Source organism: Lucilia sericata, unplaced genomic scaffold (assembly GCF_015586225.1).
Source record: "Lucilia sericata isolate MDLA Ls3-8-SP2 unplaced genomic scaffold, ASM1558622v1 Contig000391F_arrow, whole genome shotgun sequence".
Classification (NCBI taxonomy): Eukaryota; Metazoa; Arthropoda; class Insecta; order Diptera; family Calliphoridae; genus Lucilia; species Lucilia sericata.
Window position 1 is genome coordinate 36,052 of NW_023994409.1, and position 14,613 is coordinate 50,664.

General features: G+C 30.2%; 4 protein-coding genes across 4 annotated transcripts; 2 read left to right on the forward strand and 2 right to left on the reverse strand.

Annotated features, from left to right (window-relative positions):
* Positions 1–7,806: 7,806 nt before the first annotated feature.
* On the reverse strand, positions 7,807–8,986 carry LOC119604432 (probable 60S ribosomal protein L37-A). The gene is made up of 3 exons (XM_037957018.1): positions 8,910–8,986; positions 8,462–8,597; positions 7,807–8,134 (listed from the first exon to the last, which is right to left on the reverse strand). The coding sequence occupies exons 1-3, from the start codon at positions 8,910–8,912 to the stop codon at positions 7,992–7,994; spliced, it is 282 nt and encodes a 93-aa protein (XP_037812946.1). The 5' UTR covers positions 8,913–8,986; the 3' UTR covers positions 7,807–7,991.
* Positions 8,987–10,002: 1,016 nt separating this feature from the next.
* On the forward strand, positions 10,003–10,916 carry LOC119604424 (gametocyte-specific factor 1 homolog). Its single transcript, XM_037957011.1, has 2 exons — positions 10,003–10,341; positions 10,394–10,916. Exons 1-2 carry the CDS (start codon positions 10,153–10,155, stop codon positions 10,751–10,753), a joined length of 549 nt encoding a protein of 182 aa, XP_037812939.1. The 5' UTR covers positions 10,003–10,152; the 3' UTR covers positions 10,754–10,916.
* Positions 10,917–11,629: 713 nt separating this feature from the next.
* On the forward strand, positions 11,630–13,020 carry LOC119604433. The gene is made up of 2 exons (XM_037957019.1): positions 11,630–12,034; positions 12,125–13,020. The coding sequence occupies exons 1-2, from the start codon at positions 11,864–11,866 to the stop codon at positions 12,905–12,907; spliced, it is 954 nt and encodes a 317-aa protein (XP_037812947.1). The 5' UTR covers positions 11,630–11,863; the 3' UTR covers positions 12,908–13,020.
* Positions 13,021–13,244: 224 nt separating this feature from the next.
* On the reverse strand, positions 13,245–14,149 carry LOC119604421 (gametocyte-specific factor 1 homolog). The gene is made up of 2 exons (XM_037957008.1): positions 13,810–14,149; positions 13,245–13,753 (listed from the first exon to the last, which is right to left on the reverse strand). Exons 1-2 carry the CDS (start codon positions 13,972–13,974, stop codon positions 13,490–13,492), a joined length of 429 nt encoding a protein of 142 aa, XP_037812936.1. The 5' UTR covers positions 13,975–14,149; the 3' UTR covers positions 13,245–13,489.
* Between the last annotated feature and the right edge of the window lie 464 nt (positions 14,150–14,613).

The window sequence follows — 14,613 nt, forward strand, 5'->3', positions numbered from 1 at the left end:
CTATAGTCTAGTCTATAGTCTAGTCTATAGTCTAGTCTATAGTCTAGTCTATAGTCTAGTCTATAGTCTAGTCTATAGTCTAGTCTATAGTCTAGTCTATAGTCTAGTCTATAGTCTAGTCTATAGTCTAGTCTATAGTCTAGTCTATAGTCTAGTCTATAGTCTAGTCTATAGTCTAGTCTATAATCCAGTCTATAGTCTAGTCTATAGTCTAGTCTATAGTCTAGTCTATAGTCTAGTCTTCTAGTCTAGTCTATAGTCTAGTCTATAGTCTAGTCTATAGTCTAGTCTATAGTCTAGTCTATAGTCTAGTCTATAGTCTAGTCTATAGTCTAGTCTATAGTCTAGTCTATAGTCTAGTCTATAGTCTAGTCTATAGTCTAGTCTATAGTCTAGTCTATAGTCTAGTCTATAGTCTAGTCTATAGTCTAGTCTATAGTCTAGTCTATAGTCTAGTCTATAGTCTAGTCTATAGTCTAGTCTATAGTCTAGTCTATAGTCTAGTCTATAGTCTAGTCTATAGTCTAGTCTATAGTCTAGTCTATAGTCTAGTCTATAGTCTAGTCTATAGTCTAGTCTATAGTCTAGTCTATAGTCTAGTCTATAGTCTAGTCTATAGTCTAGTCTATAGTCTAGTCTATAGTCTAGTCTATAGTCTAGTCTATAGTCTAGTCTATAGTCTAGTCTATAGTCTAGTCTATAGTCTAGTCTATAGTCTAGTCTATAGTCTAGTCTATAGTCTAGTCTAGTCTATAGTCTAGTCTATAGTCTAGTCTATAGTCTAGTCTATAGTCTAGTCTATAGTCTAGTCTATAGTCTAGTCTATAGTCTAGTCTATAGTCTAGTCTATAGTCTAGTCTATAGTCTAGTCTATAGTCTAGTCTATAGTCTAGTCTATAGTCTAGTCTATAGTCTAGTCTATAGTCTAGTCTATAGTCTAGTCTATAGTCTAGTCTATAGTCTAGTCTATAGTCTAGTCTATAGTCTAGTCTATAGTCTAGTCTATAGTCTAGTCTATAGTCTAGTCTATAGTCTAGTCTATAGTCTAGTCTATAGTCTAGTCTATAGTCTAGTCTATAGTCTAGTCTATAGTCTAGTCTATAGTCTAGTCTATAGTCTAGTCTATAGTCTAGTCTATAGTCTAGTCTATAGTCTAGTCTATAGTCTAGTCTATAGTCTAGTCTATAGTCTAGTCTATAGTCTAGTCTATAGTCTAGTCTATAGTCTAGTCTATAGTCTAGTCTATAGTCTAGTCTATAGTCTAGTCTATAGTCTAGTCTATAGTCTAGTCTATAGTCTAGTCTATAGTCTAGTCTATAGTCTAGTCTATAGTCTAGTCTATAGTCTAGTCTATAGTCTAGTCTATAGTCAAGTCTATAGTTTAGTCTATAGTCTAGTCTAAAATTTTAACGATGTTATTATACATACATATGTATGTAAATGGTAAATAAGTTCTTATAATTACTTTTAAGATGTTCAATGACTTTTAATTTAAAAAATCCAATAACACCCTGACAGAATGGTTTTCTAATAAATATTATTTATTTTCACTTCTTATCGCAAACATAAACAATAGTGCTAATACAAGTCTCCCTACATTTAATTTACCCTTTTTAGCTGAGTATTAATTTTCTCCTTATTCTTATTTACATCAATTTATTTAAAAAATTCCCACTCACCAACCGTAATTTCTCCTTTTAGCCCATCACTTCACTTTTCTCTTTTTTTATTTTTTTTTAACCGCTTTAACCGTTTATCTTAATCTAACGAACTAACGAACGTATAACCGCACAAAAGATAAACAAGAAAACGATTAACAATCGCCATTTAATTTTTTAGAACTTTAATTACATTTTTAATACACTTTTAGTGAACATTTTGCAGATATTTTTGCACAAAACTATTCAGAAACACTTAAATTATATTTATTAACACAAATATTTAAAATAAATTAACTTTTTCTTTAATAAAATATAATTTACGAGGACAATACACCAAAACGACCGAACCGTGTGAGAAATGAATAGCAACTGAAGTATTTATGAAAACAAAAAGGAGTGAGAAAAAGTGTATAGGAGAAATATGACAACTAAGCTTTCGTAGACGAATTAGCGTGTCAAAAGAAAAATTTAATTCTGAAGAGCAGGCGCACAGTGGTATAGGAAAAAAAAAAGAGGGAAATAATTCGGTAACTTCTAAACGGTTAATCCGATTTTAATGAAATTTGGTGTGCACAAAGAGGAGGTGTTGTCGAGTTTAGGTTTTGAATTTGGACCTTATAGGCCAACCAGGGGCCCGGCGGGGGGTCATCAAATTAGGACACCTCGGCTATGTTAAATTTTTAAAACGATCCTATTTCTTCATTTGAGTTCCGATTTAAAAAAAATTTCGTATATAGAATCTCCTCATCGAGCACCAGGTCCATCCAAAAAAACCCTATTTTTTATGGAAAATTAAATTTTGAGCAAAAATTCTCAAATCGCATAGTCGATATCAAATTATAGTGACCTGTTTTATATGACCCAATAAGTTCTTAATCATTTTGTAACGGGTTTCGATAACCCCGCCCCTGGTATGGATATAATAGGCAAAAAACCAAAAAATCCCATTTTTGGGATTTTTTAAAACTTTTTTGGGAATTCCGGGATTTCTAATAAGAAAATTCGAAATTTTTATTTAATTTTGGATTTTAAGTAAAAAAATCTACCTAACTGTAAAATTTCATCAAAAAATATTCATAAATAAAATTTTTATTGCAATTAGAAAAATTTGTATCTTCGCAAAAACTGAATAAAAAACATTTTTTAATTTTTTTTAAAAAAAGTATTCCGCGAATTTTTTAATTTTCAAAAATTATATACAGTTTTGAAAAATAGACAAAATTACCTTTCCATTGATATATAACATGCCTACCTAATGTTTTTTAAGTGACAAATTAATTAGGGAAAACTCAACATCTTTTAGAAAATTTGCCTAGCACTATTATTTTCATCCATAAGGTTAACTCTTAAATTTGTTACATATATGGATGAAAATAATAGTGCTAGGTAAATTTTCTAAAAGATGTTGAGTTTTCCCTAATTAATTTGTCACTTAAAAAACATTAGGTAGGCATGTTATATATCAATGGAAAGGTAATTTTGTCTATTTTTCAAAACTGTATATAATTTTTGAAAATTAAAAAATTCGCGGAATACTTTTTTTAAAAAAAATTAAAAAATGTTTTTTATTCAGTTTTTGCGAAGATACAAATTTTTCAAATTGCAATAAAAATTTTATTTATGAATATTTTTTGATGAAATTTTACAGTTAGGTAGATTTTTTTACTCAAAATCCAAAATTAAATAAAAATTTCGAATTTTCTTATTAGAAATCCCGGAATTCCCAAAAAAGTTTTAAAAAATCCCAAAAATGGGATTTTTTGGTTTTTTGCCTATTATATCCATACCAGGGGCGGGGTTATCGAAACCCGTTACAAAATGATTAAGAACTTATTGGGTCATATAAAACAGGTCACTATAATTTGATATCGACTATGCGATTTGAGAATTTTTGCTCAAAATTTAATTTTCCATAAAAAATAGGGTTTTTTTGGATGGACCTGGTCCCCTCGGTATCAAAAATTTTTAGGTTTTGTTTCATTTATCGTATTTTATGTAAAGTCAGCTTTCCAAAAAGTATAAATTCTATATACATCTTCTTAGAAACTTTTTAGATAACTTAAAAAGAAAAAGATACTTTTTTCCCAAAAAAATGACAAAAAATCGCCTTTTTTTAATTTTTTAAATTTAAATGCCTATAACTTTGGACTCAGTCATGATTTTTACATAATTCTTTCACTGCTTGGTATATAAACTTGTTGTTAAGCAAATAAAAAAAAATGGCGAAAATCGGAAATATTTGGACCTGCTATTATTAAAAAAACTAAAGTAAGGACGGTAAAAATTTTAAAATTTTAATATTCAAATGCGAATATCTCCTAAACTATAAGAGATAATTTACTGCTACGACGACATTTTTTATAGTACTCGATGAGGAGATTCTATATACGAAATTTTTTTTAAATCGGAACTCAAATGAAGAAATAGGATCGTTTTAAAAATTTAACATAGCCGAGGTGTCCTAATTTGAGGACCCCCCGCCGGGCCCCTGGTTGGCCTATAAGGTCCAAATTCAAAACCTAAACTCGACAACACCTCCTCTTTGTGCATACCAAATTTCATTAAAATCGGATTAACCGTTTAGAAGTTACCGAATTATTTCCCTCTTTTTTTTTTCCTATACCACTGTGAGGCGCTTTAATTTTGTTGTTTTTTTTTTTTGTGTAAAGGAGAGAATGAAAACTTTGTTATATTTAGTCAGAGGATATAAGCTTAAAAATAATATAATTTTCTACATTGAAATTTAGTGAGAGTAAATGGTATTAAAACATGAGAATGCTCCGATTGGAAATTAAAACTTTGAAAATAAAAATATTAAGAAAAACTTATTGAATTCATTATTAAAAAAATAAAAGAAGGAGAAATGTTATTTAATTTAAAAATAAAACTTCATAGATAATACTAAAGAAATTCTTATGTACACACAATATTTTTTATAATTTTTGCAAATCTTTATAGATAAAATAGTCTAGTCTATAGTTCAGTCTATAGTCCAGTCTATAGTCCAGTCTATAGTCCAGTCTATAGTCCAGTCTATAGTCCAGTCTATAGTCCAGTCTATAGTCCAGTCTATAGTCCAGTCTATAGTCCAGTCTATAGTCCAGTCTATAGTCCAGTCTATAGTCCAGTCTATAGTCCAGTCTATAGCCCAGTCTATAGTCCAGTCTATAGTCCAGTCTATAGTCCAATCTATAGTCCAGTCTATAGTCCAGTCTATAGTCCAGTCTATAGTCCAGTCTATAGTCCAGTCTATAGTCCAGTCTATAGTCCAGTCTATAGTCCAGTCTATAGTCCAGTCTATAGTCCAGTCTATAGTCCAGTCTATAGTCCAGTCTATAGTCCAGTCTATAGTCCAGTCTATAGTCAGTCTATAGTCTAGTCTATAGTCTAGTCTATAGTCTAGTCTATAGTCTAGTCTATAGTCTAGTCTATAGTCTAGTCTATAGTCTAGTCTATAGTCTAGTCTATAGTCTAGTCTATAGTCTAGTCTATAGTCTAGTCTATAGTCTAGTCTATAGTCTAGTCTATAGTCTAGTCTATAGTCTAGTCTATAGTCTAGTCTATAGTCTAGTCTATAGTGCAGTCTATAGTCCAGTCTATAGTCCAGTCTATAGTCCAGTCTATAGTCCAGTCTATAGTCCAGTCTATAGTCCAGTCTATAGTCCAGTCTATAGTCCAGTCCACAGTCTAGTCTATAGTCTAGTCTATAGTCTAGTCTATAGTCTAGTCTATAGTCTAGTCTATAGTCTAGTCTATAGTCTAGTCTATAGTCTAGTCTATAGTCTTGTTTATAGTCTAGTCTATAGTCTAGTCTATAGTCCAGTCTATAGTCTAGTATATAGTCTAGTCTATAGTCTAGTCTATAGTCTAGTTTATAGTCTAGTCTATAGTCTAGTCTATAGTCTAGTCTATAGTCTAGTCTATAGTCTAGTCTATAGTCTAGTCTATAGTCTAGTCTATAGTCTAGTCTATAGTCTAGTCTATAGTCTAGTCTATAGTCTAGTCTGTAGTCTAGTCTATAGTCTAGTCTATAGTCTAGTCTATAGTCTAGTCTATAGTCTAGTCTATAGTCTAGTCTATAGTCTAGTCTATAGTCTAGTCTGTAGTCTAGTCTATAGTCTAGTCTATAGTCTAGTCTAGTCTATAGTCTAGTCTATAGTCTAGTCTATAGTCTAGTCTATAGTCTAGTCTATAGTCTAGTCTATAGTCTAGTCTATAGTCTAGTCTATAGTCTAGTCTATAGTCTAGTCTATAGTCTAGTCTATAGTCTAGTCTATAGTCTAGTCTATAGTCTAGTCTATAGTCTAGTCTATAGTCTAGTCTATAGTCTAGTCTATAGTCTAGTCTATAGTCTAGTCTATAGTCTAGTCTAGTCTATAGTCTATAGTCTAGTCTATAGTCTAGTCTATAGTCTAGTCTATAGTCTAGTCTAAAATTTTAACGATGTTATTATATACATACATATGTATGTAAATGGTAAATAATTTCTTATAATTACTTTTAAGATGTTCAATGACTTTTAATTTAAAAAATCCAATAACACCCTGACAGAATGGTTTTCTAATAAATTTTATTTATTTTCATTTCTCATCGCAAACATAAACAATAGTGCTAATACAAGTCTGCCTACATTTAATTTCCCCTTTTTAGCTGAGTATTAATTTTCTCCTTATTCTTATTTACATAAATTTTTTTAAAAAATTCCCACTCACCAACCGTAATTTCTCCTTTTAGTCCATCACTTCACTTTTCTCCTTTTTATTTATTTTTTTTAACCCGCTTTAACCGTTTATCTTACATCTAACGAAGTAACGAACGTATAACCGCACAAAAATAAAAAAGAAAACGATTAACAATCGCCATTTAATTTTTTACAACTTTAATACCATTTTTAATACAATTTTAATGAATATTTTGCAGACATTTTTGCACAAAACTATTAAGAAACACTTAAATTATACTTATTAACACAAATATTTAAAATAAATTAACTTTTACTTTAATAAAATACAATTTACGAGGACACTACACCAAAGCGACCGAACCGTGTGATAAATGAATAGAAACTGAAGAATTTATGCAATCAGAAAGGAGTAAGAAAAAGTAGGAGAAAGATGGCAACTAAGCTTTTGTAGATAAATTAGCGTGTAAGTTAATTCTAAGGAGCAGGCGCTTTTAATTTGTTGTTTTTACTTTAGGTGCAAAGGAGAGGAAAAGGAAATTTTTTTATATTTGGTTAGAGGAAATAAGTTTAAAAGTAATAGAATTTGATACAGGGTTACCAAATTGGTAAAAAATTTTGTGGCACAATTCGTTCTTTAAAAGTGCATCAATTTTGCCAAATAGGGTATTCTATAGACTAGGCTATTCTCTAGCATTTTCTATAGTATATAGTTTTTTTCTTATCCTTGGACTAAATAGATTCACACCTAACCCATTACTATTAGCCACATTAATAGATCACTTAACGCCGCCTGCATGACTTTACTGATTTGGAGAAACTATCTTCCTACCTTTAGATTCAAAGACTCTGACACTAAAGTTTAACCAATAATAACACGTAGCGCATATAGCGCACACTCGACCGACTTACCCTTAAGGTAGGCATGTTGAGCATTGCTAAGAAGACGGTTATCAATATTGCCTAAAATCCCTAGGTTTCGCGAGGCATGCCTTTAGGAATAATGATTAACCTAACCTCTAGATGTCGCATGAAAATATCAGCTAAAATAACTGACTAGAATCCCCAGGTCTTTGGACCTCCTGTACTAAATTTCTATCATCTACGTCAGAGTTTCCTTAAGCAAGCAGAGTATCTGAGAGCTAGACTCCGTCCATGCAGTGTCTTCACGTTGAATATAACCTAGGGCCTTGGGCTAAATTGGAAGAATAGTAAAACAAGTTCTCGGTTTTTTTTTTTTTTTTGAAAAAATTTAAAATCGTTTTAAAGTTTTTATCCAATATTTTAATCAAAATCTTTACTGAATAAACATTTTGTTTAATTTTGTGTAAATAAATTGAAATATTATATTTCCAAATTGTTTTCAATTTAAAAAGAATTTACAAAAGAATTCTACAATTCCAAACATTCATAAATTCTAACCCGTTTTACTCTATATCCATGAAAAAATGAAACTCCTTTAGCTCATATACCTTTGCAATTTTTTTATTACAATCTTGTGTTTTGTTTTTGTTTATTTCAAACTTTTCAAACATCAAAAAACATACAAAAATAAGTGTGTGTGGTCATAAACAAAAAAGTGACAAAGGCATTCCTAAATACCCTTGAGGGACAAACTCCTGCACTAATTAACTATAGATACACGGCATCTATTTAGCTTGGGTGGTCTTCTTGGGCTTAGCTTGGGTGCCTTCGCGGAAACCATTACGGAAACGGCGTCTGACAACCTTCAAGTGACGCATGCGGCCGGTACCAGTGGTCTTCCTCCTCTTGGCCTTGATGGACCAGTTGTCTAGAAAAAAAAATATAAAAAAAACCAAATTATTAACTTCATCAAAACAAAAGACGGAAGAAATATTTGAAGAGTATAAAGTAAATGTACTAAAATCATACAAAATGGTTTCAAAGCATATTATGACCAAATAACCAATGAGTTGTAAACTTTAGGCGTTTTTCTATCTGCGTGCTTGGGTCACATAGCTATGGCTAAAAAGTCTATGGACCTCAAAAACACAGACATCTTGTTTATAATTATTTCTTTGTTGGCAACCAAAAAGCATTAATTAAAAATGAGGTTAGGTTTTGTTGTTTACATTTCTATGTGGAACAAAATACTTACAGGAACGCAATTTAGCTGCTGGGTAGCCACATTGAGCGCAGGTGGACTTTTGGATGTGGTAGGAAGAACGACCGCAACGACGGCACAAAGTGTGCGTCTTATTATGGCGTTTACCAAAGCTGGATGTACCTTTCGTCTGTGGAAATTTGATAAAAACGATAGATTAATATTTTATTTTCTCACATTTTTATATTTCTTTTAATTTTTAAATCTTTTTCGTTTTTAAACCAACACTTCATTTTTTATTATCACTTGCTATGTGTAAACACTAAAATTTTTCTCGTACATTTATTAACACATTTCGTTGGTTATTTTAAAAACACTTTCATTTTCGTAAAATTTCGCTTGTAATTTTTTGTTTTTCGTATTATTTTCATTATTTTTATTTGTGATGGTTTAGAAATTTAAAGATTTAAAAAATTTCACTAAAGTTAAAAAAAATTCCTACCATCTTGGATCGAAAGACCGCAAAAGAAAGAGAGAAAAAATGACAGCTCGAATTGCAGCCAACTTCACATGGTTGATTTTGACAACTGACATTTGAAGTAAATCAACTGCCGCTAACTTAATGGGAATTTGCGCACAACAATTGACATATAGAGGGAGCTGATATGTTTTATTTAATAAAATTTTAGTTATTTTTGAAATTATTGCTAAAAAGTAGAATTTTATGGAATTGGATGAATTAAAAAATACAGTAAAATAGAAGAATAAGTTTATAATAGAAATATGAGATGTTAATTATTAAATTTTATTGTTTCAAAGATTATTTCCAAAATTTGTAAACCAAAATAAATATTGCTGGGTAATATTAAATATTAAAAAAATGTAAAGGGTTGCAAATCAAAATAAATTGTTTAATATCAATGACCAAAGGAATACAACTTAATTTGCACCATAATTCAAAGTAAAAATAGGAATATTTAGTAAATATTAATTTTTCAAAAGTTTTCTATAAAACGGGAATTTTTCGAAAATTTTATATAAAAATTATAATTTTTTGTAAATTTTCTTTAAAAAAAGAGAAATTTTTTTTTAAAAATGTACAAAAAAACTTTAAGTATTATATATATATAAAAATGATAAATTTTCTACAAAAAGAGAGAAGTTTTCTGCAAAAAATATAAATTTTCAAAAAAGAGAATTTTTAAAAATTTTCTAAAAACTTCAATAATTTTTTTCTACAGAGGCAATTTTTCAAAAAGTTTTCCCAGACACGAAATTTTTAAAAAATTTGCTATAACTAGAAAAACTTTTAAAAAATTAGCTATAACTAGAAAAATTATCTGAATTTCCCAAAAACATTTTTTAATTTTTTTTTCATAAAATTTTTCGCAATTTTTCTTAAAAATTTTTGTAATATTAGAGAGAATGTTAATTTCGTATAGGTATTTTCTACAAAAGCATAATTTTTGGAGGAAATAATAACAATTCTCCATTTTATTTATTTGTATTTTAATTCCCCCACTGTTCTTTTTAAAAACGGCGTTACGACTTATTGCCGCCTTTGTTTATTTTTAAATTTCTCGGCGTTGCAAACTTTTATCAGCTTAGATTTTTGAATTAACAGTTAGTTTTTGCAATTATTTTTTTTTAGCCCGAAAAGAATTCCACAGTTCTTGTAAATTTCTTAAAAAAATATATATTAAATAAAAATATATATTCAGGAAATTATTATCCACTTTATCGTAATGGCAAAACCTGCAAGTGCTATTGGTTCGGAAACCGATTTATTGGTTTGTCCCTACAACGAATCCCATTTAATATTGCGCAAACGTTTTCAAGTGCATTTGATACGCTGCCGTCGATCTCATCCCAACGCACCTATGGTTGTTTGTCCATTCAATGTAACACATCGTGTTAATAAAGTGGAATTGGAGGTAGGTTTTAAGTTAATTTTTTTTTTAAATTAATCAAATAAACATTTTGCAGTGGCATGTTTCAACCTGTCCGGATCGCCAAAATTTTGAAAATTTTCGCCATCAAGATGCTCCGATCGTGGGATTGAGTTCAACCATTAATCTTACATTCTGTGGAAGTACTGCTGCGGGTAATGCCACTTCTCTGTTTAATAATACCTATAATACGGTAGCCACTACTAACAATATTAAGGGTGGTGAATATATTGAGTCTTCAGAATCTTGGGATGATTTACCCGAACATCCCAGCTATAATCCTAATGAATATATAGAGAAAGCGGAGGTACTACGTTTGCCTGTGGGTATGACTCCATCGGAACGTAAGGCTTTTCGGTTGGCCGAACGTAAACGTTTGCAATCTTTGATGAAATGAATTGCAAATGCTGGGCATCCACAAAAATATTTTTGTTTTATAAATGCATACTTGAATTAATATTAGTTTTAGAAATCTGTGTTCAATTTTAAGGATTCTTTGAGTTAATTTAAATTTTAATGAAATGATTTCATTTTTCTTAAATAAACAATATAAACAAATATTTTAAATGTTTTTTATTATACTCATAATATAACTATAATGGGTAATGGTTGTATCATGATTATAATTGTCTTCAAATTCAAAAATATGTAATTTCAGATATTATCTGTAAGAAGTTAAAATTTCTTCCAAAACAAATTCAAATATATGAAAAAACATACTCCATTATACATTGTGATGTCCTAGGTGAGTACCACGTAATGCATCTAGGCATTGCATCAGATTAATCCCAAAACTACTCCCTTTCTAAAATTATGGGAGTACATGATCCTATGTAATGCATGCTATGAACCATGTTATCAAAAAAAATAATCAAAAATTCATAACTGTATTACATAGAAGTACTAATCGGATTACTCTAATAATGTTTACAGGTGTGCAGATTTGGGATTATCCGAATGGATTATGTATTTCAATAATTTTTGCAAGGAATTTCTGAAAACTTGTACCCCCACCTAAGTATGTAAAGCGACATGGCCACACATCAAATTTGTTGACTCAAAAGGTAAGTTTTTTAATTGTGTCAGTGAAAAAACTCACATGTATATATTCGGTGTGAGTTTTTTTTACTAACCCAATCAAAAAACTTACCATTTGAGTCAACCAATTTGATTTGTTGCCAAGGCGCTTAAAAGTAAAAATTTTCTATCTTTTCTACAACACGCTATAATGGCAACGCTCTTTGTCTATGTTTACCAATTGATAAATATGGCAACTGTAGATGTAACCACTTCGCAGTGAATGTCAGTGTAGAAAAGAATTTAATAAAAAAAGAACGCATTGCAAAAACGAAAAAATTGCATTTTAATTCTAAAAGGAAGCAAATACTTAATAATAACAAAAAATAATAAAAAGAAAAAAGCTAATAGCAAAAAACAAAAACACTTATTGCTCTCAATAAACTTTTATTACTTTAATTTCTCAAATAAATAAAAAAAAAAAACTACGATGTTTCTCAGTGATGATGATATGGTCGAGTGTCCCTACAACAAGACGCATCGCATGTTGAGGAAACGCTTGCAATCTCATCTACTGAAATGTCGCCTTAGTTATCCCGATGTGGAATTACGAAAATGTCCCTTTAATATAACACATTTAATACCAGAACCGGAATTTACGGTAGTTTATTTCTTTTAAACAAACCGAACACGAAATTATACCTACTTTATTTTTATTTTAAAACTAATTATTTGTCTCTAATTTATTTAGCATCACGCCACTAACTGTCCAGATCGTAAACTGATAACCCAATATAAATATGATGCTCCTGAACCGAAAGAAGAGGAGGGACCCAAGCATTCACCCATCGAGTGCGATGAGGATTGGGATGACACGGATGTTAATGATTATAATCCTAAATTATATTTGGAAACGGCAAAAATAATTAGGAAACCAGATGGTGCCAATCCATCGGAACGTAAATTGTTTATTAAAAAGGAACGTAAACGTTTGGGTGATGGGGATGAGAGCTCCGATGAAGATACCAAAAACGATGATAGTAAGGAAGGCGCTAAAGGTCTTAGCCCAAAAACATGTAATTGGAAAACTGAGAGAGGAAATGCAGGACGTAAACGTTCGTCTTCACCTTCAGCATCATCATCGTCATATGCTAAAGGGCGATCACGTTCACCAAAAAATAAATTCTCTAGAGAGCGTTCACGTTCTCCTTTGGGTTTCAGAAGATCACACAAAGATCAATCACCACCACGTTCACGACGCTCACCTCCAAAATCAGTAGGTGCTGGAAATTCATTTCCAAATAATTCTGGTTGGGGAGCGAACCGCTACAACGTTGGTGGTGGTCCAACCAATAATGCTTTTAATAGTGGCCGTGATCCTTACTATAGTGATCAAAATAACTCTCAGGCTTACTATGATCGTAATACAGTAACAAATCCTACTATGCCGCAAGTACCTCCTCCGCCTATGATTTCTTATCCAGCGCCACGTTCGTATTTAACTACAAAAACTCCACAGACAGGACCTAAGTAAAAAATACGGGTTTTTAAAATTTTTTCAGGATTTATAAGTTTTTTCATTATATTTTTTTATTCTAAAGTTAATAAATTATTAAGAAAATAATAATAATAAAAACCAAATCATAAATTTTTAAATTTCATTTTCTGAAATATTTTATTAAAAAAAAATTAAGAAAAATGTTTTATTAAAGAATTTTTAAAAATTTTTCAATAAAAGCAGAATTTTTGAACATTTTCTGTAAAAACAGAATTTTTGAATATGTTCTATAAAAATTTTTAGAAAACTTTGTAGAGAACTTTTTAAAAAATTTTCTATAAAAATAGTATATTACGAGATATAAAGAAAATTCAAGATTTGATGCATTTTTTAATATTCCCACTTTATTTATACAAATATCTTTGATACAATATCACTTAATTAGTTTGTCAAGTTTTAAAAACATTTGGAATACAAAAAATATGAGATTATAAAAAATAAATTTTAAAGAATTTGTGTAAAAAATATCAATGATTTAAAATATTTTCACAATAATTACAATACAAATTAAAACGTACAAAATTAAAACTTTGTATAATATTTATACTTAAAAACTAATCAATCATCTATACCCAAGTAACGTAAACGTTCCTGTTGTCTAAATTTCTTGCGTTCCGAAGGTGTAGCACCTTGTAAATTACGCAGTACTGTTGCTTTTGCCACATACTCTTGAGGATTGTATGTGGGTGCATCGTCGTTATCCCAATTTTCTTCACTTTCATAAACAGGCATGGGTGGCGGTATTGTAGGTTTAGTTATGGGTTCTTCAACATTACGAAAATTTTCAAAAGTTTTTCGCTCCGCACAGATCATAACATGGAACTAGGAAGAGAGATAATTTTCAATCTCATTTTTTGTTACATGTAAAGAAAACTTACCTCTAATTCGGGCTTATTGAGCACATGTGTAACATTAAAGGGACACGTTACTTTAGGTACATTTACATGATTACGACGGCACTTGGTTAAGTGAACCTGCATGCGATGTTTTAAAATGCTATGATTCTTTTCATAAGGACATTGTAATAATTCTTGGTTCTCCATTAATTTGGCGTGCTATAGAATTGATTTAACAAAAAAATAATATTTTTATTCTTGTGGTTTTATTTTAAAGCGTATGTGATATGCCGCGGTAGCAAGTTGCAATTGACTCGTATTGCACTTTTTACAAAAATAAAATAACTTCGCCATATTTTTAATTCTTTGTTTATTTATTTTGTGTTGTTATTTTCGAATGAATACATAATGTAGAGTTGCCAACTTGCCGCATTTCGAATTTACGCGCTGCTACAACGTCAAACATGCTTTGTTTGAAACGTCGGCAGCGTCAACCATAAAAAATGATTGCTCGACAAACTGTAAAAAACCAGTACATCAAACATGTGTATTTATTTTATTTCTTGTTATACAATTATAACTGAGCTCAAATGGAAATATGTACTTAACAAATTTACTACATATAATGAAATACCACTATTTTAAATTGGAAGTGCTATTGAAGACATTTCTGTCGACAGCGAAAAGAAATCTGCTGCTAGAATATATTCGCGCCATCTTTAAACTGTTATCAGTTTTTTATTTTAAACGAATGATTTCCAAAAAAAATCTGTTGTGTGCAAAAATCTAAAAAACAGAAATAATATTCTTTAAATAAAACAAAATTTTATAATTGAACTTTATAAT